Source organism: Acanthochromis polyacanthus, chromosome 2, assembly GCF_021347895.1.
Source record: "Acanthochromis polyacanthus isolate Apoly-LR-REF ecotype Palm Island chromosome 2, KAUST_Apoly_ChrSc, whole genome shotgun sequence".
NCBI classification, from domain to species: Eukaryota; Metazoa; Chordata; class Actinopteri; family Pomacentridae; genus Acanthochromis; species Acanthochromis polyacanthus.
In genome coordinates, this window is record NC_067114.1 from 46,362,440 (window position 1) to 46,386,736 (window position 24,297).

General features: G+C 38.6%; 2 protein-coding genes across 4 annotated transcripts in view; one reads left to right on the top strand and one right to left on the bottom strand.

Moving 5' to 3' along the window:
* The window catches only part of dis3l (DIS3 like exosome 3'-5' exoribonuclease), a 48,024-nt gene extending 39,545 nt beyond the window's left edge, over positions 1 to 8,479 (bottom strand). The window contains exons 1-2 of the mRNA XM_022208745.2: positions 8,220 to 8,479; positions 3,819 to 3,969 (exon numbers count right to left, since the gene is read on the bottom strand). Of these exons, the coding sequence (XP_022064437.2) occupies positions 3,819 to 3,969; positions 8,220 to 8,349 (281 nt within the window). The 5' untranslated portion in view covers positions 8,350 to 8,479. The remainder of the gene's footprint in view (positions 1 to 3,818; positions 3,970 to 8,219) is intronic.
* Positions 8,480 to 9,284: 805 nt separating this feature from the next.
* LOC110968495 (multiple epidermal growth factor-like domains protein 11) overlaps positions 9,285 to 24,297 on the top strand; it is a 178,899-nt gene continuing 163,886 nt past the window's right edge. For all 3 annotated transcript variants that reach the window (XM_051940529.1, XM_051940532.1, XM_051940536.1), the window contains exon 1: positions 9,285 to 9,465. The gene's annotated coding sequence lies outside the window, so the exon portion shown is untranslated. The remainder of the gene's footprint in view (positions 9,466 to 24,297) is intronic.

The window sequence follows — 24,297 nt, forward strand, 5'->3', positions numbered from 1 at the left end:
AGCTGGTGTCTAGGTGATGTTTAGCTGGCATCTAGCTGGTGTCTCGGTGATGTTTAGCTGGCGTCTAGGTGATGTTTAGCTGGTGTCTAGGTGATGTTTAGCTGGCATCTAGCTGGTGTCTCGGTGATGTTTAGCTGGCGTCTAGGTGATGTTTAGCTGGCGTCTAGCAGGTGTCTCGGTGATGTTTATCTGGTGTCTACGTGATGTTTAGCTGGCATCTAGCTGGTGTCTCGGTGATGTTTAGCTGGCGTCTAGGTGATGTTTATCTGGTGTCTAGCTGGTGTCTAGGTGATGTTTAGCTGGCGTCTAGCAGGTGTCTCGGTGATGTTTAGCTGGCGTCTAGGTGATGTTTAGCTGGCATCTAGCAGGTGTCTCGGTGATGTTTAGCTGGCGTCTAGGTGATGTTTAGCTGGCGTCTAGCTGGTGTCTCGGTGATGTTTAGCTGGCGTCTAGGTGATGTTTAGCTGGCATCTAGCTGGTGTCTAGGTGATGTTTCGCTGGCGTCTAGGTGATGTTTAGCTGGCGTCTAGCAGGTGTCTCGGTGATGTTTATCTGGTGTCTAGGTGATGTTTAGCTGGCATCTAGCTGGTGTCTCGGTGATGTTTAGCTGGCGTCTAGGTGATGTTTAGCTGGCGTCTAGCAGGTGTCTCGGTGATGTTTAGCTGGCGTCTAGGTGATGTTTAGCTGGCATCTAGCAGGTGTCTCGGTGATGTTTAGCTGGCGTCTAAGTGATGTTTAGCTGGCGTCTAGCTGGTGTCTCGGTGATGTTTAGCTGGCGTCTAAGTGATGTTTAGCTGGCGTCTAGGTGATGTTTAGCTGGCATCTAGCAGGTGTCTCGGTGATGTTTAGCTGGCGTCTAGGTGATGTTTAGCTGGCATCTAGCTGGTGTCTCGGTGATGTTTAGCTGGCGTCTAGGTGATGTTTAGCTGGCGTCTAGCAGGTGTCTCGGTGATGTTTATCTGGTGTCTAGCTGGTGTCTAGGTGATGTTTATCTGGTGTCTAGCTGGTGTCTCGGTGATGTTTAGCTGGCGTCTAGCTGGTGTCTCGGTGATGTTTATCTGGTGTCTAGCTGGTGTCTAGGTGATGTTTAGCTGGCATCTAGCTGGTGTCTCGGTGATGTTTAGCTGGCGTCTAGGTGATGTTTAGCTGGCGTCTAGCAGGTGTCTCGGTGATGTTTATCTGGTGTCTAGGTGATGTTTAGCTGGCATCTAGCTGGTGTCTCGGTGATGTTTAGCTGGCGTCTAGGTGATGTTTAGCTGGCGTCTAGCAGGTGTCTCGGTGATGTTTAGCTGGCGTCTAGGTGATGTTTAGCTGGCATCTAGCAGGTGTCTCGGTGATGTTTAGCTGGCGTCTAGGTGATGTTTAGCTGGCGTCTAGCTGGTGTCTCGGTGATGTTTAGCTGGCGTCTAGGTGATGTTTAGCTGGCGTCTAGCAGGTGTCTCGGTGATGTTTATCTGGTGTCTAGCTGGTGTCTAGGTGATGTTTATCTGGTGTCTAGCTGGTGTCTCGGTGATGTTTAGCTGGCGTCTAGCTGGTGTCTTGGTGATGTTTATCTGGTGTCTAGCTGGTGTCTAGGTGATGTCTGGCTGATGTTTAGCTGGTGTCTAGGTGATGTCTGGCTGATGTTTAGCTGGCATCTAGCTGGTGTCTCGGTGATGTTTATCTGGTGTCTAGGTGATGTTTAGTTGGTGTCTCGGTGATGTTTAGCTGGCATCTAGCTGGTGTCTCGGTGATGTTTATCTGGTGTCTAGGTGATGTTTAGCTGGTGTCTCGGTGATGTTTATCTGGTGTCTAGGTGATGTTTAGCTGGCGTCTAGGTGATGTTTAGCTGGCGTCTAGCAGGTGTCTCGGTGATGTTTATCTGGTGTCTAGGTGATGTCTAGGTGATGTTTAGCTGGCATCTAGCAGGTGTCTAGGTGATGTTTAGCTGGTGTCTAGGTGATGTTTAGCTGGCGTCTAGCAGGTGTCTCGGTGATGTTTATCTGGTGTCTAGGTGATGTCTAGGTGATGTTTAGCTGGCATCTAGCAGGTGTCTAGGTGATGTTTAGCTGGTGTCTAGGTGATGTTTAGCTGGCATCTAGCTGGTGTCTCGGTGATGTTTATCTGGTGTCTAGGTGATGTTTAGCTGGCGTCTAGGTGATGTTTAGCTGGCGTCTAGCAGGTGTCTCGGTGATGTTTATCTGGTGTCTAGGTGATGTCTAGGTGATGTTTAGCTGGCATCTAGCAGGTGTCTCGGTGATGTTTAGCTGGCGTCTAGGTGATGTTTAGCTGGTGTCTAGGTGATGTTTAGCTGGCATCTAGCTGGTGTCTCGGTGATGTTTAGCTGGCGTCTAGGTGATGTTTAGCTGGCGTCTAGCAGGTGTCTCGGTGATGTTTATCTGGTGTCTACGTGATGTTTAGCTGGCATCTAGCTGGTGTCTCGGTGATGTTTAGCTGGCGTCTAGGTGATGTTTATCTGGTGTCTAGCTGGTGTCTAGGTGATGTTTAGCTGGCGTCTAGCAGGTGTCTCGGTGATGTTTAGCTGGCGTCTAGGTGATGTTTAGCTGGCATCTAGCAGGTGTCTCGGTGATGTTTAGCTGGCGTCTAGGTGATGTTTAGCTGGCGTCTAGCTGTGTCTCGGTGATGTTTAGCTGGCGTCTAGGTGATGTTTAGCTGGCATCTAGCTGGTGTCTAGGTGATGTTTCGCTGGCGTCTAGGTGATGTTTAGCTGGCGTCTAGCAGGTGTCTCGGTGATGTTTATCTGGTGTCTAGGTGATGTTTAGCTGGCATCTAGCTGGTGTCTCGGTGATGTTTAGCTGGCGTCTAGGTGATGTTTAGCTGGCGTCTAGCAGGTGTCTCGGTGATGTTTAGCTGGCGTCTAGGTGATGTTTAGCTGGCATCTAGCAGGTGTCTCGGTGATGTTTAGCTGGCGTCTAAGTGATGTTTAGCTGGCGTCTAGCTGGTGTCTCGGTGATGTTTAGCTGGCGTCTAAGTGATGTTTAGCTGGCGTCTAGGTGATGTTTAGCTGGCATCTAGCAGGTGTCTCGGTGATGTTTAGCTGGCGTCTAGGTGATGTTTAGCTGGCATCTAGCTGGTGTCTCGGTGATGTTTAGCTGGCGTCTAGGTGATGTTTAGCTGGCGTCTAGCAGGTGTCTCGGTGATGTTTATCTGGTGTCTAGCTGGTGTCTAGGTGATGTTTATCTGGTGTCTAGCTGGTGTCTCGGTGATGTTTAGCTGGCGTCTAGCTGGTGTCTCGGTGATGTTTATCTGGTGTCTAGCTGGTGTCTAGGTGATGTTTATCTGGTGTCTAGCTGGTGTCTCGGTGATGTTTAGCTGGCGTCTAGCTGGTGTCTCGGTGATGTTTATCTGGTGTCTAGCTGGTGTCTAGGTGATGTCTGGCTGATGTTTAGCTGGTGTCTAGGTGATGTCTGGCTGATGTTTAGCTGGCATCTAGCTGGTGTCTCGGTGATGTTTATCTGGTGTCTAGGTGATGTTTAGCTGGTGTCTAGGTGATGTTTAGCTGGCATCTAGCTGGTGTCTCGGTGATGTTTATCTGGTGTCTAGGTGATGTTTAGCTGATGTTTAGCTGGTGTCTAGCTGGTGTCTCGGTGATGTTTATCTGGTGTCTAGGTGATGTCTGGCTGATGTTTAGCTGGTGTCTAGCTGGTGTCTCGGTGATGTTTATCTGATGTCTAGGTGATGTTTAGCTGGCATCTAGCTGGTGTCTCGGTGATGTTTATCTGGTGTCTAGGTGATGTCTAGGTGATGTTTAGCTGGCGTCTAGCTGGTGTCTCGGTGATGTCTAGCTGATGTTTAGCTGGCGTCTAGGTGGTGTTTACCTTCGTCCTTTGCTCTGCAGAGCCTCACAGGCCGTCTGGGTGAACACGATGCCCTGCAGCTGTCTGAACTCTAGGATCTCCAGGAAGTCCACCACCACCGTGGCATCCGGCATCACGTAGTGGGTCAGATCTCCAGGCAGGACTTTACCGCCTGTGTGGAGGTTAGAAGACATTAATCCTGACACAATAACGGATCATTTTAGAGATATTCTGTAGTGACAGAGCATCAGTCAAGAGTCCTGAAATCATGTTTCTTTCTGGCTCCCTGTCCTGAATTTTTGAGAAGTCTAAATTTATAAAATGTGACTCCTTACACTTACTCTGCAGAGTCCAATTATTTCACCAGAACGCAAACAAACATGCGCAACTAAACGAGGCTATACAATCCATCAAAACTTTACCAGAACCTCAACACCATCAAGGACCACCTCCAAATCACAGAAGATGCAATTATCCTAAGGAAAAAGGTCAAATGAATCACAACACATCGACTGCAGCAAAAATCAAACCATCATCTCTACTTCTTAATGTTTCAGCAGAAAAGAGATGAAAAATTACAATAAAGACTAAAATCTGGACTCATATCTCAGTTCTGTCCTGATCATTCTGCCTCATAGTTCAGCTCATCTGCTGCTAAAACTTTAATAAACTTAAGATTCACTTCAACAAATAGAAACTGTGCAGACTGAGCACGATTCCACAGCAAATATTATCAATAACAATGTGAACGTTTAAGTTATCGTTCAGTGTTTTACTCATTAAACGTCTCTGCAAGGCTCCACCGTGAATCGATTTCAAATTGAATTCTGAAACGACGCAATTAGAAAATCACAAACGCTGCAGTTTGAGACGTAGAAAACGCAGCTGGTCTGACACGAGGTTTGGTTTTATTACTTTTACTTTGCTGCAGAACGTTTAATACGGACAATAATGCAGCTTCTGAACAGCTTCACATCAGAAAGGTCCCAGAATTATTTCATTTTTATTATTTACCTTTAAACGGACACAGCTGCTGTGGTAATTATTCTATCGCTGTGTCAATTAAAAAGTGTAATAAATACGTGTTGGAAGCAGTTTGTCTTTAAGTCAGCGGAGTCAAACTCATTCTAGTTCAGGTTCCACATTCAGTCCAGTGTGATCTACAGACACCAGTAAAATAAAACCATAATAACCTGTAAATAACCACAATAACTCCACATGTCTCCTTTGTTTCAGTGCAAAAAAGTTCATTCTGAAAATGTTCACATTTAAGGAATTATCTTTTTACAAAACATCATGAACAACCTGAAATTTCTACAGAAAAATAAGTTCAGTTTCATCCACATTCATCCTCAGTTTATCATTTCCACATTACAACTTCCAGATCACAGAGTGTCTACAAAGGAACACAACATTTAGTCACCTGGAAATGAACCATGGAGGATTTACTTTATGATCAAAACCATAAAAGTCAGACAAAAAAACAACAAAAAAATGACACAAACAACACGAAACAAAACAAAAAAAGAGACAAAAAATTAGACAAAAAATGTAAGGCGACAAAAAAAATGGACAAACGACACAAACGAGACCAAAAATGACTAAAAAGCAGACAAACACAAGACAGAAAGGAAACACAAAACAACAAAAACATGAGACAAATGACAAAAGTCAGACAAAAGTCAGACAAAAACAAGACAATATATTACACAAAACGACAAAAGAACAATCTACTATTTCACTTTCTGATCAGAACAACTTGTCATGGTCTAGAAATGATTTAAAATTTATAGTTTTACTAATTTATAATCTGCAGTTAACAGTCTGCGTGAATGGGCACAATTTATTACTGGACCGTGGACCAGTAAACAGTAATTTTTTACTGGACCGAAACAGTTTTTACTGGACTGAATATTTTAGGCACAAATGTACCAAAAGTTGATGTATAATTTAATTTTAATAATTGTTATACAAATTTACTACTTTATTAATTATGTCCCAGATACAACAGGACGCCATGGACAAGAGAAATTACCACTTTTATACAGAATAAACCATACAAAATTAACTATTGGATAAAGAAAAGCACTCATTTGAGATCAAAACATAAATCATGTACTCAGCCATGCTAGAAGTATAAATCACAGAGCAATGTGGCTGGGTCAAGCAGAGCGACCTTGTAGAAGCGAAATGAGGTGTGGTTTATTTATTTTCTGTTTATATCATGTGTTTTTATCGCGTGATATCGCTGTTCACACGAGAGCCTCTCTGAGGAGCAGCCCTCCCCATCCGGACGGCGTGCCGCTGTGTGCTTTGACTTTCGGAACAAGACAGCGGCGCTTCGTTCCGTTGCGCGGCGCGATCGCGTTATGTGGAACTTCGGGGTTACAGGAAAAATAATTACACCGGACATGAGACCAGTAATGTAGTAAGTTTTACCGGACTTTTGGTACACAAATCGGATTTGACCGATGGTCCGACGTCATTGGCGCACACTGTGTTAATGTCTTCTCTGGAATTTTTACACTCTGAGGGCCGGATTGGACCCTCTGGAGGACCACTTTTGGACCACGGGCCTCATGTTGGACCCTCCTAGATTAGAATACAGAGAAATTATCATGTTTTTGGCGTCTCTGTGGAAATGATCCGTACTAATTGTAGACGTGCGTGTCAGTAAGCGCGTTTCAGTTCCTTCATTTTAATGTTTCATGTGCTGTTATTTTTTGTGGTATTTATTTGTTTTTGATCAAAGGTCATCTCCCTCCTGACTGTTCAGGACAGAAACATTTTAATACTATCTTCTGATGTATTTATTCAGACTAAAGTGGGAAAATGAATGAAATAAAAGTTAAATACATAATAAATATAAAACCTTCCTTTAAAGCAGGAGCTCAGATCATATTCTCTAGAACTTCAGTTTGTGCATCCAGTGAAGCACAGAGTCTTATTCGTCTCCTCCAGGCAGCACATTTAATCTGTTTTTATTTATCTGAGGCGTTAGTTCTGAACCTTTTCTCTCCCAGCAGCATCTTCATCTGGTCTTGTCTTAAAATGAGCAGAAATAACCTGTTAGACGTAAAATTATTTCATCCAGCTCCAGGTTTTTAGGCACAAGGCACAAAATAACACGATTACGGCCGGAAATCATCATAATAAACGCGACTAATTCAACGGTTTAGTTAAGTTTTCTCCCTCTCACTGTGATATTAATGTGAAACATGGAGCGAGTCTACAAACTAAAGGGGACGAAGTCTGCAGAAACAACAGAGTCTCCTGCTTTATATTTAGATTTCACTCAGGAATAAGCTGAAAATTCAACAAGCATCTGCTTTAAAAGGTGAAGATCTGCAGGCTGAGCTAAAATAACAGCATTTCTGGACAATAACTATGGAACAGAAGGTTTTAAAAGTTAGATCCAAACACTCAACCACCAAAAACATCACGACAAAATATTACACAAAACAACTAAAGCGAGAAAGAAAAGAGACAAACGACACAAAACTAATCAAAAACAACAAAAAGCAACAAAAACACTGACAAACGACATAAAAAAATGCCCCAAAATGACAAAAACAAGAGATCAACAACAAAAGTCGGACAAAAAACAACACAAACAGGACAAGAATTACAAAAAATGAGGCACAAAACGACAAAAAACGAGACACGAAACAAGACAAGATACAAAAATAGACCAAAAAAAAACAAGAGAGACAAAAAGGAAACACGAAACGACAAAGAAAATGACAAAAACAAGAGACAAACGACAAAAGTCAGACAAAAAAAGATAAAAAAACAACAAAATCAAGACAAAATATGACAAAAATTAGACACAAAATGATAAAAAATGAGACAAACGACACAAAACAAAGAAAAAAAGAGACAAAAAAATTGACAAAAAAGTTACAAAGCAACAAAAAGGAATAAATGCCAAACCTCACCAAAAGCCAAACAAAAAAAGACAAAAAAACACAAAAACAAGACAAAATATTACAAAAAATGAGACATAAAACCACAAAAACAAGAAACAAAATGGCAAAAATAAGACAACATGAAACAAAAAAGACAAAAAAATAGACGAAAAAGTTACAAAGTGGCAAAAAAAATGGACAAACGAGACAAAAAATTACACAAAAATGACACTGTGTATTGTTTTGTGTTTTAAAAGTTAAATCCCAGCAGCAACCACAACAACAAGCCAACAACATGCCCACAAAGTCCAGTTAACAGATTTAAAGCTAGCTTCATCTCCACGTTTATCACCTGGTCCTGCAGTAAACATGAGGATTAACAGGTTTATCTGCTAGTTTGGGTTGGTATAGTTTAATTACTGCCTGGTAAACAGATCTACCACCAGCTGCAGAGTGCTTTTATCCAGGTAAATGAGTGTTTTTTATCCAGATGAATGAGTGTTTCGGGTTGTACCGTGGTCACAGTCCGCCTGGCACAGAGAGCTGTAGCAGGGAACCCGCTCCCTCAGGTAGTGCTCCCGGACCACCCGCACCGTCCGGCCCCGGCAGCTCTTCAGGTGCAGCGTCTTCTCCGTCTTTATCATCCTCCACCCTCCGTTAACATCCAGCTGCTCCCGTTAACTAGCTCCCGTTAACTAGCTGTCAGACCAGCACGCGGGAAGCAGCGCGTATAAACAATCCAGATCAACTTCACGGAAGCACGTACGGAAATGCAACCCCGCCGACGTCATGACGTCGTCCCCTTGCTGCGTTCAAGTGCTGTCAGACAAAATCATACTAATAAGCTCATAGTGCTAATGAGCTTATTAAGAAGTGCTATTAGTGAAAACTTTTTTTTTCAGTTTTTAAGGGAGTAAAAAATACTACAGTGACTGAAAAGCAATTATGGATGCTGTATGACATTTGTTGGTTATTATAAATTAAAAAGCAAGAAAAAATGAAAAAAGTGAGTCAAAAGTCAGAAAAGATTGCGCTGACTGGATGCTGGTCCTCAGCGGTGTTTGGGCTAATAGCTAATAGCGGCTAATACACGCTTACTGTCAGCTACCTCCTAAATACGGCTGTTTGCAAATAGCAAGAAATGACGTTTAACATGTTTGCTGGAGCGTTATTTCAGGAGTTGATGGTCTTAATAAAGGTAAAAATGCTGGCAGATAACTTTACTGGAATTTTAAATTCAATTTGAGACCGAAAACAGACTTTTTTTTTTTTTGCTAACGTGCTTGCTAGGCGAACTTCTTTGGCCAAACTAGTAGTGCGTGGTTTCCGCTCTTTCTCCCCAAAAAAACGTTATTTACGAACATTTATTGTTGTAGTTGATTTATTTTGTATGTAATGCATTGTGGTTGAACTCAAAACGCCAAACGTCAGTTAAAACTCGCAAAAGTTCGCGCACATATCGTGATTGTCTGTGCTACAAGCGAAGCGGCCGGTAGCGGGGGTTGCCGCTCTCGTCGTCGCCGCTACTCTTTGGCTGCGCCGTGTGTCGCCGCTGCAGCAGCGCAGCAGCAGAGACCAAGTTGAGCAACTGCACCGACAACACGGACGCTGAGGACTTTACTCACGTTTCCACAGCGGCACCTTTCAGAAAAATGTGGTTTTTACGTTATTTTTTCTCCACCCTTTCCTCTGATAGAGCATTTATTTGCAGGAAAGCCCCGAGGATGAACTTTATTTAGGACGCATCGCTGCTTCTGCAGGTAAGAGCTGCTTTTATTTACTTGTTTTACACGCATAAAAATGTAGTTAAATACCTCAGGATGCAACAAAATATATTTTGTATAAGAAAAACCTGAAAGAAGAAGTTTGCAACTCACATTTGTACTCACATAGGTTGATTTTAGATATATTTTTAAAGATTGTGATGGCAATATTTCCCCAATTTTCTTCCTTATACATGTGCAATGAGGATTATTCTGCAGAAGTTGACTGTTGGATTGCAAATGTAACGCTTACAGCCTTACAACATGTATTTTTTAATCTGTCTATCTGTATTTTACATTCTGCATGCATCCAAAGAGCTCCAGGATGGTTTGACTTGAATGCCAAACGTTCTAAATGAGTTTCCTTCTTGCAAACTAAACATTATTGCTTTCTAAATGAAGACTTTCTCTCCGATTCTGCTGCTGCGGCTCTGATTGGGATTATTGCTGCCTGCTGAGTGGTTTTCTAGAAAAGTTCTCTCATTTTCATGCTGAGGTTTTCATGCTGGTTCTGTGGAACCTGCTGCTGTTTCCTCCACTTTGTGCTGCTTCTGGCCGGGTTGTGGTGGATCCTGGTCGGGCTGGAGGTTCTGCTGGTTCTCAGGTGTGTGTGTGGATGTGGGTAGCTGGGTCAGATGCTGATTGCTGCTGTCGTGTTTCATTGATTCTCTGTGAAGCTCCACACCAGCTCCAGTAGCAGACAGAGAGCAGCAGGCGGCGCTGCTGAGCAGAACTTTGTGGACTTTCCAGAAGCTCTCAGGTCCAGTCTGCTGTGATCGGTTCCAGAACTGGAGGACGTTTCACATCACGTTTACCATAATCCTAAAACATGCAGTAGTTCTGTAAATGTTCTCATCATGACACCAGATCTAAGAAACTAGGAGAAAAGAGTGTTTGAAAATGTTCTTAAAATATTAAATAAGTCTGGAGTTCCCCCTAAAATGTCGTTTTCTGTCTCATTTGTGTCATTTCCGCTCTCATTTCTGTAATTTTGTGCCTTGTTTCTGTAATTTTTTTCTTTTTTGTTATTTTTCTGTTTTGTTTTTGTCGTTTTTTGTCTCAATTTTGTTGTTTTCTGTTTTATTTTTGTAATTTTTCTCTCATTTCTGCCTTTTTGTGTCTCATTTTTGTTTTTTGTGTCTTGTTTTTTCATTTTGTTTTGCTTTTGTCGTTTACTGTCATTTTTTGTCTCATTACTGTCGTTTTCTGTTTGTCGTTTTGTGTCTCGTTTTTGTCATTTTCAGTCTCGTTTTGGTCGTTTTCTCTCTCGCTTTTGTTGTTTTCTATTTTGTTTTATCATTTTGTTCCTCTTTTCTGTCATTGTGTCTTGTTTTTGTCGCTTTCTGCTTAATTTTTGTCATTTCCTGGCTCGTTTTTGTTGTTGTCTGTTTTATTTTTGTCATTTTCTGACTGTTTTGTTTTGTCATTTTCTCTCTCATTTCTGTTATTTTGTGTCTCGCTTTTGTTGTGTTGTGTCTTGTTTTTGTTATTTTCTCTTTTTGGTCATTTTCTGTTTTGTGTTTGTCTTTTTGTCTCGTTTTTGTCATTTTATCTATTGCTTTTGTCATTTTCTATTTCGTTTTTTTTTATCATTTTGTGTCTAATTTTTGTCATTTTCTGTCTTGTTTTTGTTTTCCTGTTTTATTTTTTGTCATTTTCTCTCATTTCTGTTATTCTGTGTCATGTTTGTCATTTTCTGTCTTGTTTTTGTTCTTTCTGTTTTGTTTTGTCATTTTCGCTCACATTTCTGTCTTTTGTGTCTCATTTCGGTCTTTTTGTTTCTTGTTTTTATCATTTTGTCATGCTTCTGTTGTTTTCTGTCTCGTTTTTGTTGTTATCTGTCTCGTTTCTCTCATTTTCTGTCTTGTTTTTGTCGTTTCAAACAATTTGAAGCCCAAATGTCCTCCAGTTCTGGAATGATCCATAAATACAGATTAAACGGCTGCAGCAGGTTGAATATTTGTCTGGTACTTGTTGGGTATTTTTGGGGTATTTTTGAGGTGTTTTGGGGTATTTTTGGGGTATTTTTGGGGTATTTGTCTGGTACTTGTGGGGTATTTTTTTGGGTATTGTAGGGTACTTGTGGGGTATTTTTTGGGTATTTGTAGGGTACTTGTGGGGTATTTTTGGGGTATTTGTAGGATACTTGTGGGGTATTTTTTTGGTTATTTGTAGGGTACTTGTGGGGTATTTTTTGGGGTATTTGTAGGATACTTGTGGGGTATTTTTTGGTTATTTGTAGGGTACTTGTGGGGTATTTTTTGGGGTATTTGTAGGATACTTGTGGGGTATTTTTTGGGGTATTTGTAGGGTACTTGTGGGGTATTTTTTGGGGTATTTGTAGGATACTTGTGGGGTATTTTTTTGGTTATTTGTTGGGTACTTGTGGGGTATTTTTGGAGTATTTGTAGGATACTTATGGGGTATTTTTTGGTTATTTGTAGGGTACTTGTGGGGTATTTTTTGGGGTATTTGTAGGATACTTGTGGGGTATTTTTTGGGGTATTTGTAGGATACTTGTGGGGTATTTTTGGGGTATTTGTCTGGTACTTGTGGGGTATTTTTTTGGGTATTTGTAGGGTACTTGTGGGGTATTTTTTGGGTATTTGTAGGGTACTTGTGGGGTATTTTTTTGGGTATTTGTTGGGGTACTTGTGGGGTATTTTTTGGGGTATTTGTAGGGTACTTGTGGGGTATTTTTTGGGGTATTTGTAGGATACTTGTGGGGTATTTTTTGGGTATTTGTAGGGTACTTGTGGGGTATTTTTGGGGTATTTGTAGGATACTTGTGGGGTATTTTTTTTGGTTATTTGTAGGGTACTTGTGGGGTATTTTTGGGTATTTTTTTGGTTATTTGTGGGGTACTTGTGGGGTATTTTTTGGTTATTTGTTGAGTACTTGTGGGGTATTTGTGGGGTATTTTTTGGTTATTTGTAGGGTATTTTTGGGGTATTTGTAGGGTACTTGTGGGGTATTTTTTGGGTACTTGTAGGGTACTTGTGGGGTATTTGTAGGGTACTTGTGGGGTATTTTTTGGGTATTTGTAGGGTACTTGTGGGGTATTTGTAGGGTACTTGTGGGGTAATTTTTTGGTTATTTGTAGGGTACTTGTGGGGTATTTTTTGGGTATTTGTAGGGTACTTGTGGGGTATTTTTGGTTATTTGTTGGGTACTTGGTAGGGTATTTTTTGGGTACTTGTAGGGTACTGTGGGTATTTTTTGGGTATTTGTAGGGTACTTGTGGGGTATTTTTGGGTATTTGTAGGGTACTTGTGGGGTATTTTTTGGTTATTTTGTGGGTATTTTTTGGATATTTTTTGGTTATTTGTAGGGTACTTGTGGGGTATTTTTCGGTTATTTGTGGGGTATTTTTTGGTTATTGTAGGGTACTTGTGGGGTATTTTTGGTTATTTGTAGGGTACTTGTGGGGTATTTTTGGTTATTTGTTGAGTACTTGTGGGGTATTTGTGGGGTATTTTTTGGTTATTTGTAGGGTATTTTTGGGGTATTTTTGGGGTATTTGTAGGGTACTTGTGGGGTATTTTTGGGGTATTTGTAGGGTATTTTATGTTATTTGTTGGGTACTTGTGGGGTATTTTTTGGTTATTTGTTGGGTACTTGTGGGGTATTTTTGGGGTATTTTTAGCTACTTGTGGGTCCAGGTGCGTTCAGGTGCAGCTGGGATGATTTCCAGCTGTAGAGCCTGGCAGCGTGGACTCTGAGCTGGTTTCTTTCCGTCGTGTTTCCTCCTCTGGTGTTTCCATTTAGTGCAGCGCTGTAAAGTCTCAGCCAGACGTTGTCACAAACGAGCCCAGCATATAATAGTAATGCAGCTTTTGACGAGTCCTGAGCTCTTACTTTAATTAAATGTGTTTTACTTTTAAAGTCTGAGCCCAGAGCTGCTGGAGGGTCAACAGTTCAGGAAGACAGATGTCAGGGAGTTACAGCGAGGTTTTTACAGCTCATGGTGGAATTTATTATTATTATTTTAGTAAATAATGGCAAATAAGGTCCATAAGCTGATGTAGAAAAGAGGAAATCTGCTTCCTACAGCAGGAACAGTCCAGTTCCACCACCATAAATGCAAATAAATGTCTCATTTTTGTTCTTTTCTGTTTCATTTTTGTCATTTTGTGTCTCGTTGTTGTTGTTTTATTTCATTTTTGTCATTTTCGGTTCGGTTTTTGTCATTTTCTCTCCCATTTTTGTCATTTTGCTTCTTGTTTGTGTCATTTTGTGTCTCATTTTTTGTTTCTATTTTGTTTTTGTTATTTTCTCTCTCATTTTTGTCATTTTGTGTCGCATTTTTGTTGTTTTCCTGTTTGGTTTTTGTCGTTTTCTAAAGAAAAACTAGAAAATATTCGCATTTAACTGATTAATTTTGTCGTCAGAGTTGTTGGTGCTTAATGTAATTATTGATAAATATCAGATCAATAATTAGAATTGAAGTGATTAGAGCTGAGACAGGCGATTAAATCTGATAATTAATTGATTTTTTTTAGGCAAACACCAAAAAGTTCCTCTATTTTCATTAAACTAATGATTAAAACAGCTGGTGATTAATCTCTGACAGCTGATCGATCGATCGCTGCGGCTCTAATCAGACTCATTGATGGTGGGTGTGATTTAAACGATCAGAATAAACTCTGCTGCTGCTCCCGTCCTGGACCCAGAGGTGTTCTGCTGTTTGTCAGTCCGTCGACTCGCCGGCTTTCATTTCCATCTCGTCTTTTCATATTCATGAAACGACCGCCTGCAGCCGTCAGACAATATTTGAGAAAAGATAAACGATTCCTGGCTCTGAAAAAATAGAAGAATGTTCTAGTTTATACGCAAATGTGTCGTAAACATGCAGCTGGAACGGGTTTACTTCACCCTGACGCTTTATTTAGAAAGGGAACGAGCAGAAAATCATTCTGCTGCTGTTCTACCAAGATCATTAGTCATCAATAAATAACTCTACTGCTGGATCTAAACCCGTTATTAATGATCAATAAATAATTCTGTACTGATTATTAACTCATCAATAAATGCAGACATGATGGAAATATTGGTGTGAAAATGTAGAAAAACTCGACAAATAAGAGAAATGTTTGTTTATTTATGATTTTAATTAAAAGAGAACTTTCCAGCTGTGACAGAAGAAGTTTAATTCATTAAATTTACTAGAAATGTTTTAAAATAATCAGTTTCATCCAAAGCAAGTTATTTTTTTAGAATAAATTCTGTCATTTATATGTAGAATAATCATTATTTTCAACCATATGCATAATTTTGGACAAATTATTATTATTATTTTCAGCCACTTTGGGAAGATTTGTGTCATTTTGGACAATTTGTGAGATAATATGGAAGAATTTGTTGTTTTAAACAATTTGAACAATTTGACATTTGTTGGTTAAAGTTGAGTCATTAAAGGAGAATCAGACGCTTTAAAGGGATTTTTGGTTTTATAGATGAACAAAATGACAACTTTTAAAATGACACACGTAGAATAAAGTGATTTTGTGAATTATTGTGATTTTAGAGTCGGACTGGATCGTGTGTCCTGATGGAAAATGTCGCATGATGCATTCAAAGACTGTCAAAAAATGTAAAATCTGATGATTCTTTCCGTTTGTTTATTTGTGGCTGGTAATTTATGTCCTTTTAGCAAATTTTGAAGAAAACATATGAAGAACTGTGAATTTTCATCATGTTACTGTTGATGGCAGAATCTGGTTTGTAGAATGAAGCAGTTCTGTAGAAATATCCGGATTCTGAGCCCAGATTTGTTTCCTGATGCATTCAAGGACCGTCTGAAAGTTGAAAATCGGATCGTTTTCGTAATTTTTTTTTCAATTTCTGTCTGATAAATGAGAATTTTAAGCTCAGATTTGGTTATTTTTCTCAACGGAACCTGATGCTACAAATGATGCCTTCATGGACTGTCGGAAGCTGAAAATCTGAGGATTTTTTTTTCAGATTTTACAGTTTCTAGCTCTGTTATGGTGTAAAGTTTGGTGATTTTATTTATATTTTTAAAGAAAAGATGCCTGTACGGCAGACGGTTAAATGCTAATCACGTAAAATCCTGATTATGAGATTTATTGATCGGTGGACTCCGTTTTTATTAAACATTCAGTTCTTTCAGGACGTAGTGAGCTGCTGAGTAACGGCTGATCTCCTCTGAAACGATCCGTCTGCTTCTGGATGTGAACAGCTGCTGTGTTTCCGGTCTGCTGAACCTTCAACTGGGAATCAATAATCAGTAATCAGACGCTGCTTCAAGGACACGTTTTCTATCAGAACCTCTAGAAAACCAACAGAAACGTCGTTGTCTTCAGTGTTTACAGCCTCCAATTAAACCAATTCAGACGATGAGTTCAGGGACCTTTAGTTTTTACTGTATAATCAAAGATCTTTTAATTAATTAATGATTGGAGGCAGAAGCATGACTTTCTGCTGCATGAATGTACTATTTTAAAGGAATTTTCAGTGTTTATGTCCTTAATTATGATTAAAAAAGTAAATTTGATCCAGAGAGTAATTCTAAGGATTAATTCCACCGCTTCATTAAATGCTCTATACGAGAATAAAACTCACTAAATAATGTTTGTAACGACAAGTTTTATCCAAATCATTAAATTAGTCTGATTTAAAAAACTGTTTGTGAATATAATTAGATTTAATGAGTTTTAAAAAGCAGTGAAACGGTAATCTTAAGCCGTAAAAGAACAAATTAATATTCAAAAAAAGTGCACCGTTCAGGCAGGTTTTCGTTATATCTGTGACTATCCATCTCTATTATCTGCATTTGGAAAAAAATATTCTGTAAAAAACAGACAGGAGCATTTCATCATTATATATATAAATAATTCTCCTTTAAATAACGACAAATATCTGTTAAAATAATGGAACTTAAATACAGTCGCAAACAACGTGGATTATTATATTAATATTTTTTAAAAATACCATTTTTGATGTGTTTATTTTTGCAGTTTTAATCTCAGTTTCTTTTTCCGTTAAAGATGTAAATTCATATTTTTTTAACTGTGTTTTCCAAAAAAAATTATCTAAATTTAGGCAAAACTGTAAAATTTAAAAGGCATTAATTTGTCTTTAAGCTTTTTCTCTAAAATGATGTATTTTGAAGTCAGACATTTTAAAATAACAATTATTTAATGTTTTCTGTTTTATTAACGTGTAATTAATTCCTCTTTTCTGGGATTTTACATGTTTATTGTCTGTAATTTAAAAATAAAATAAACGAGGAACATTTGTTAAAATGGCAGTAAATCAACAAAATATATATTTATTTTCATTTTTTTTGGTTTATTCTAACGTTGGAGTCTAATGAACTGGTGCAAACGTGTTCTTTTAATATCTTTCCAGGTTTAAGCAGCAGAAACGTCCGTATCGTTGCCCGTTTGCTGCTGATCAGGCGTGTTTGAGTCGAGTCATGGAATTCCTGGAGGAAATCTGGCAGGCGAAGTTTGAGGCCTCTGAACAGAACGACGTGAAACACTTTAAAGTTGTCCGGGCGAGATGGAAAACAGGGAGCTGCTGCAGCAGAGCAGACGTTTGCTCGGCCGTAAGGGTGGAATTTAGATCTTTTGTAAAATTAAACAACTGAACCTTTTAAAACCTGCTGCTGTTTTAGGGTTCAAGGTTTAAACTCTGCAGCTTTTTAAGAAAACATTCGTTTGTGTTTTGCTTTTATTTAATCATAACAAACTGATCAAAGCTCGAATCAAGGAAAAATGTCCCAGAAATTAACATCACACAAAAATCAATGTCTCTGTTGGAAGATCGCGTGTTCGACAACTGCAAGGAGGTGGAGACTCTGACGCTGCTGCTCACTTTTAATCCACAAAGACGCTCATTTATCTCATTTTTTCCAGTAAAACAACGGAAATCAAATCAGCTCTGGTGATAAACCACAACTTTAATTTAAACTTTAGATTACAGCCCAGTGAGATTGAGAATTGCCAACCGACAGCAGCGGTTTAACAGCATGTAAAGGATTTATTAAAGATTAAAAACACGTAACAGCGTTTAAAAATCACAGAAGTAAACGTCAGGAGTCATAAAATGTTTCCGTTTAGATAAATCCAGTAAAAAGTCTCGTTTCTGTGGCGTTTTTCTGATTAATAACTGATTAATTAATAAATAAAGACCTCTGATGTTAAACCTGAACCTCGGTGACGTTGATTTAAACCTCCCTCTCGTCAAACTGCAGATGATGACGTTAATTTAAACCTTCTCCTGCAGATGAAGGCGTTGTGACGGCGTCCTGCAGCTGAAGCTCTGATGGATTAAACTGAGCTCAGATCGGCTTCGTTAGCGAGCGGCTCGTTAACGTTCAGCTCTCCAGAGGAAAGTCTGAGTTTTTCTTCTCTTTGGTCCAGTTTGAGCAGCAGATGAAGAAAACAAAGTAAAAGAAACAGTCAAAGATCTGTTAAAGAAGGCTTTCAAAACTGTGAGAATAACAACAAATATCTGGAAAATAATCAGAGTTTTTTCTGATTTAAATACAGTAAAACAGTCACATTTTACAGTGGACATTATTTACAGTTTTGGACAGTGTTTCATGCTTAAAATATTTACGTTTCCTTTTAAATAACAGCAAATATCCTTTAAATAATGATGTTTACATTTTTTAAATACAGTAAAAATAGTGTCCTTTTTTGGTGAACATTATTTACAGTTTTTTTAAAGAACACAAATTATTTACACTTCTTCAATACTTACATATGTAATTTTGCTTTCAAATAATTGCAAATGTTTGTTAAATTGTGATATTTTTAATTTTTAATACAGTAGAAAAAATTCTTTTTACAGTGAAGATTATTTAAAAAAAATTAAAATCAGAAATAATGTTGTTGTTTTAAATATAAATTATTATATTTTAGTTGTGTTTGCTAATGTATTTTTTTCTGTTACTTTTCTCCTTATCTATAATTTTATAAAAATGGAAAAAAAAAACCTTCAGGCTTCTGAAAAAAACCCAAATTGATGTTTGTTTGTTTGTTTTTTAAAAAAACATTATATTTAAATTTTATTTATATATTTTTCCAGCTACTTTTCTACTTACCTGTAATTTCATAAAATGGGCAAAATATTTTTTAATGTTCTAATCCAAAATAATAGTACTACTACCACTAATAATAATAATAATTTATGATATATTATTCTATAATATATCAGAATTCTAATTCATTTATATGGAAATGTATGTATTTTAGGCATCAAAAATAGTAAAAAAAAAAATTAAACATTTATTTTATATTATTATAACTTACACATGATGACTAAATTACTGTCCTCTGTGAAATGAGACAGTGTTTCCTGGATTTTCCTTCATATATTTGATGTTTTTCTGTGGTTTGGATCTTTTTCATCTGCTCATTAAACACCTGATCTGTAGATAATCATCATAAAGTCACCACAGGAGCTAAATTCCTCCTTAATTCTGGGTCAGAAGTTAATCGTGGAGCTTTAAAGCTTCAGACTTTATCATTAAACAGCAGCAGGAGTCCAGCATCTTCCCAGAACGTCACTCATATTAGTATGAGGCTGCAGCGCCACATTAAAGCAACACGTTTATCTCCACGCGTCCTCACCACGTCTTTAGGATTCACATCAGACGACATGAAGGTGCTTCTGATGCCGAGGTCTTCAGAGTTTACCTTCATTAGCAGCTGAAGGTCGTCTTCACAGGAAAGAAACGGCTGCAGCAGCAAAAACCTGGATTTAAAGAGAAGAAGTAAAACTAACCAGCAGCAGCAAAAACCTGGATTTAAAGAGAAGAAGTAAAACTAACCAGCAGCAGCAGAAAACCTGGATTTAAAGAGAAGAAGTAAAACTAACAGCAGCAGCAAAAACCTGGATTTAAAGAGAAGAAGTAAAACTAACCAGCAGCAGCAAAAACCTGGATTTAAAGAGAAGAAGTAAAACTAACCAGCAGCAGCAAAAACCTGGATTTAAAGAGAAGAAGTAAAACTAACCAGCAGCAGCAAAAACCTGGATTTAAAGAGAAGAAGTAAAACTAACTAGCAGCAGCAAAAACCTGGATTTAACCAGAGGAAGTAAAACTAACCAGCAGCAGCAAAAACCTGGATTTAAAGAGAAGAAGTAAAACTAACCAGCAGCAGCAAAAACCTGGATTTAAAGAGGAAGTAAAACTAACCAGCAGCAGCAAAAACCTGGATTTAAAGAGGAAGTAAAACTAACCAGCAGCAGCAAAAACCTGGATTTAAAGAGGAAGTAAACTAACCATCAGCAGCAAAAACCTGGATTTAAAGAGAGGAAGTAAAACTAACCAGCAGCAGCAAAAACCTGGATTTAAAGAGAGGAAGTAAAACTAACCAGCAGCAGCAAAAACCTGGATTTAACCAGAGGAAGTAAAACTAACCATCAGCAGCAAAAACCTGGATTTAAAGAGAGAAGTAAAACTAACCAGCAGCAGCAAAAACCTGGATTTAAAGAGGAAGTAAAACTAACCATCAGCAGCAAAAACCTGGATTTAAAGAGAAGAAGTAAAACTAACCAGCAGCAGCAAAAACCTGGATTTAAAGAGAGAAGTAAAACTAACCATCAGCAGCAAAAACCTGGATTTAAAGAGAGGAAGTAAAACTAACCAGCAGCAGCAAAAACCTGGATTTAAAGAGAGAAGTAAAACTAACCATCAGCAGCAAAAACCTGGATTTAAAGAGAGAAGTAAAACTAACCAGCAGCAGCAAAAACCTGGATTTAAAGAGGAAGTAAAACTAACCAGCAGCAGCAAAAACCTGGATTTAAAGAGAGGAAGTAAACTAACCATCAGCAGCAAAAACCTGGATTTAAAGAGAGAAGTAAAACTAACCATCAGCAGCAAAAACCTGGATTTAAAGAGAAGAAGTAAAACTAACCATCAGCAGCAAAAACCTGGATTTAAAGAGAAGAAGTAAAACTAACCATCAGCAGCAAAAACCTGGATTTAAAGAGAAGAAGTAAAACTAACCAGCAGCAGCAAAAACCTGGATTTAACCAGAGGAAGTAAAACTAACCATCAGCAGCAAAAACCTGGATTTAAAGAGAGAAGTAAAACTAACCATCAGCAGCAAAAACCTGGATTTAAAGAGAGGAAGTAAAACTAACCAGCAGCAGCAAAAACCTGGATTTAAAGAGGAAGTAAAACTAACCAGCAGCAGCAAAAACCTGGATTTAAAGAGAGAAGTAAAACTAACCATCAGCAGCAAAAACCTGGATTTAAAGAAGGAAGTAAAACTAACCAGCAGCAGCAAAAACCTGGATTTAAAGAGGAAGTAAAACTAACCATCAGCAGCAAAAACCTGGATTTAAAGAGAAGAAGTAAAACTAACCATCAGCAGCAAAAACCTGGATTTAAAGAGGAAGTAAAACTAACCATCAGCAGCAAAAACCTGGATTTAAAGAGAGAAGTAAAACTAACCAGCAGCAGCAAAAACCTGGATTTAAAGAGAAGAAGTAAAACTAACCAGCAGCAGCAAAAACCTGGATTTAAAGAGAAGAAGTAAAACTAACCATCAGCAGCAAAAACCTGGATTTAAAGAGAAGAAGTAAAACTAACCATCAGCAGCAAAAACCTGGATTTAAAGAGAGAAGTAAACTAACCATCAGCAGCAAAAACCTGGATTTAAAGAGAGGAAGTAAAACTAACCATCAGCAGCAAAAACCTGGATTTAAAGAGAAGAAGTAAAACTAACCATCAGCAGCAGAAACCTGGATTTAAAGAGAAGAAGTAAAACTAACTAGCAGCATCAAAAACCTGGATTTAAAGAGAGGAAGTAAAACTAACCATCAGCAGCAAAAACCTGGATTTAAAGAGAAGAAGTAAAACTAACTAGCAGCATCAAAAACCTGGATTTAAAGAGAAGAAGTAAAACTAACCAGCAGCATCAAAAACCTGGATTTAAAGAGAGGAAGTAAAACTAACCATCAGCAGCAAAAACCTGGATTTAAAGAGAGAAGTAAAACTAACCAGCAGCAGCAAAAACCTGGATTTAAAGAGAAGAAGTAAAACTAACCATCAGCAGCAAAAACCTGGATTTAAAGAGAAGAAGTAAAACTAACCAGCAGCAGCAAAAACCTGGATTTAAAGAGAAGAAGTAAAACTAACCAGCAGCAGCAGAAAACCTGGATTTAAAGAGAAGAAGTAAAACTAACCAGCAGCAAAAACCTGGATTTAAAGAGAAGAAGTAAAACTAACCATCAGCAGCAAAAACCTGGATTTAAAGAGAGGAAGTAAAACTAACCATCAGCAGCAAAAACCTGGATTTAAAGAGAAGAAGTAAAACTAACCATCAGCAGCAAAAACCTGGATTTAAAGAGAGAAGTAAACTAACCATCAGCCAGCAAAAACCTGGATTTAAAGAGAGGAAGTACAACTAACCATCAGCAGCAAAACCTGGATTTAAAAGAGAAGAAGTAAAACTAACCAGCAGCAGCAAAAACCTGGATTTAACCAGAGGAAGTAAAACTAACCATCAGCAGCAAAAACCCTGGATTTAAAGAGAAGAAGTAAAACTAACTAGCAGCAGCAAAAACCTGGATTTAACCAGAGGAAGTAAAACTAACCATCAGCAGCAAAAACCTGGAATTTAAAGAGAAGAAGTAAAACTAACCAGCGCAGCAAAAACCTGGATTTAACCAGAGGAAGTAAACTAACCATCCAGCAGCAAAAACCTGGATTTAAAGAGAGGAAGTTAAAAACTAACCAATCAGCAGCAAAAACCTGGATTTAAAGAAGAGAAGTACAACTAACCATCAGCCAGCAAAAACCTGGATTTAAAGAGAAGAAGTAAACTAACCAGCCAGCAGCAGAAAACCTGGATTTAAAGAGAGGAAGTAAAACTAACCAGCAGCAGCAAAAACCTGGATTTAAAGAGGAAGAAGTAAAACTAACCAGCAGCAGCAAAAACCTGGATTTAAAGAGAAAGAAGTAAAACTAACCAGCAGCAGCAGAAAACCTGGATTTAACCAGAGGAAGGTAAAACTAACCATCAGCAGCAAAAACCTGGATTTAAAGAGAGGAAGTAAAACTAACCAGCAGCAGCAAAAACCTGGATTTAAAGAGAAGAAGTAAAACTAACCAGCAGCAGCAAAAACCTGGATTTAAAGAGAGGAAGTAAAACTAACCAGCAGCAGCAAAAACCTGGATTTAAAGAGATGAAGTACAACTAACCAGCAGCAGCAAAAAACCTGGATTTAACCAGAGGAAGTAAAACTAACCATCAGCAGCAAAAAACCTGGATTTAAAGAGAAGAAGTAAAACTAACCATCAGCAGCAGAAAACCTGGATTTAAAGAGAGGAGTAAAAACTAACCAGCAGCAGCAAAAACCTGGATTTAAAGAGAAGAAGTACAACTAACCAGCAGCAGAAAACCTGGATTTAACCAGAGGAAGTAAAACTAACCAGCAGCAGCAAAAACCTGGATTAAAGAGAGGAAGTAAAACTAACCATCAGCAGCAAAAACCTGGATTTAAAGAGAGGGAAGTAAAACTAACCATCAGCAGCAAAACCTGGATTTAAAGAGAGGAAGTTAAAACTAACCATCAGCAGCAGAAAATCTGGATTTAAAGAGAAGAAGTAAAACTAACCAGCAGCAGCCAGAAAACCTGGATTTAACCAGAGGAAGTAAAACTAACCAGCAGCAGCAGAAAACCTGGATTTAAAGAGAAGAAGTAAAAACTAACCAGCAGCAGGTTATTTAAATCTAAACTCTGGATTATTTGTAATTTAACAAAACAGGCCATAATAATTTTTAGGTTCTAACAATCCAAAGTAATGTTTTTTTTCTGTATTTTTTCTGCTGCTTTTCTACTATCTATAATCGTCTACAACAAACTAAATCATTTTAGTTCTGCGGTCCAGGAGACCAGATGGTAGATCTAACGATAAATGTGAGAACCTCAGAGGTTGAAACGTTCAGATCAGCTTCTCCATCGGAGCATGTTTCCAGGAACAGTTAGTAACTCTGAGCTGATCCATATTATGGGATGGATTCCTGATTGAAGCTGTTAAACCTTCTGCTGAGTCAGCAGCTCTCTGATCGATGTGAAGCAGAAACACCAGAGAGAGAGAGTCCAATAATAAAGTTTTTTACAGTCAACGTGTAAAATATCTAACTGTTCATAACATTAGGTAAAAAATTGTAACAAAAAAACAAATAAATTATGTAAAAATAAACTAATTGAAATACTATAATATAAAAAATGCCAAAAAAACAAACAAAAAGAAATGTAAAAATCAGCAGCTCCCTTCCACTACCTTATAATTTAACAAACATAAACTCTGTAAACCAGCAGTCGATTTGTCCGAACAGAGCAGGAAGTGAGGCGTTGTTCAGGCATCATTGAGGCGTTGTTGAGGTGTTGCTGAGGCGTCGTGAAGCGGCGTTGAGGTGGCGTTGAGACGTTGTTGAGACGGCGTTGAGCATCCAGTCTTAATGTTCTCCAAGGAAAGTTCAGAGTATCAGCGGGTCGTTATGCAGCTGCTCGTTATGAGCCATCGTCCATCGATCCTGCTGTTTGCAGCTCGTGGATCGGTTTGTGTTTTCATTAGCGCTGCCAGACGCTGGGAAGGATCCAGGTTTTTGGTCGTCATCACACTGAGCACGTTCAATATGTCATCTGCAGCAGAGGGTCGATTATCGGGGGATTATTTTTCTAATCACGGCGGATCGTTTTGCAGTAGAAACTGGAATTAGCGATGCTGTCCGCTGGCAGGACGTCCCACTTTTATGTCAGCTGAGCTTAAAAACTCTGGACTGATTACTGTAAACTCCTAGAAGTTTTAAATCTCCTAAAGCAGCCTCAGAAAACAAC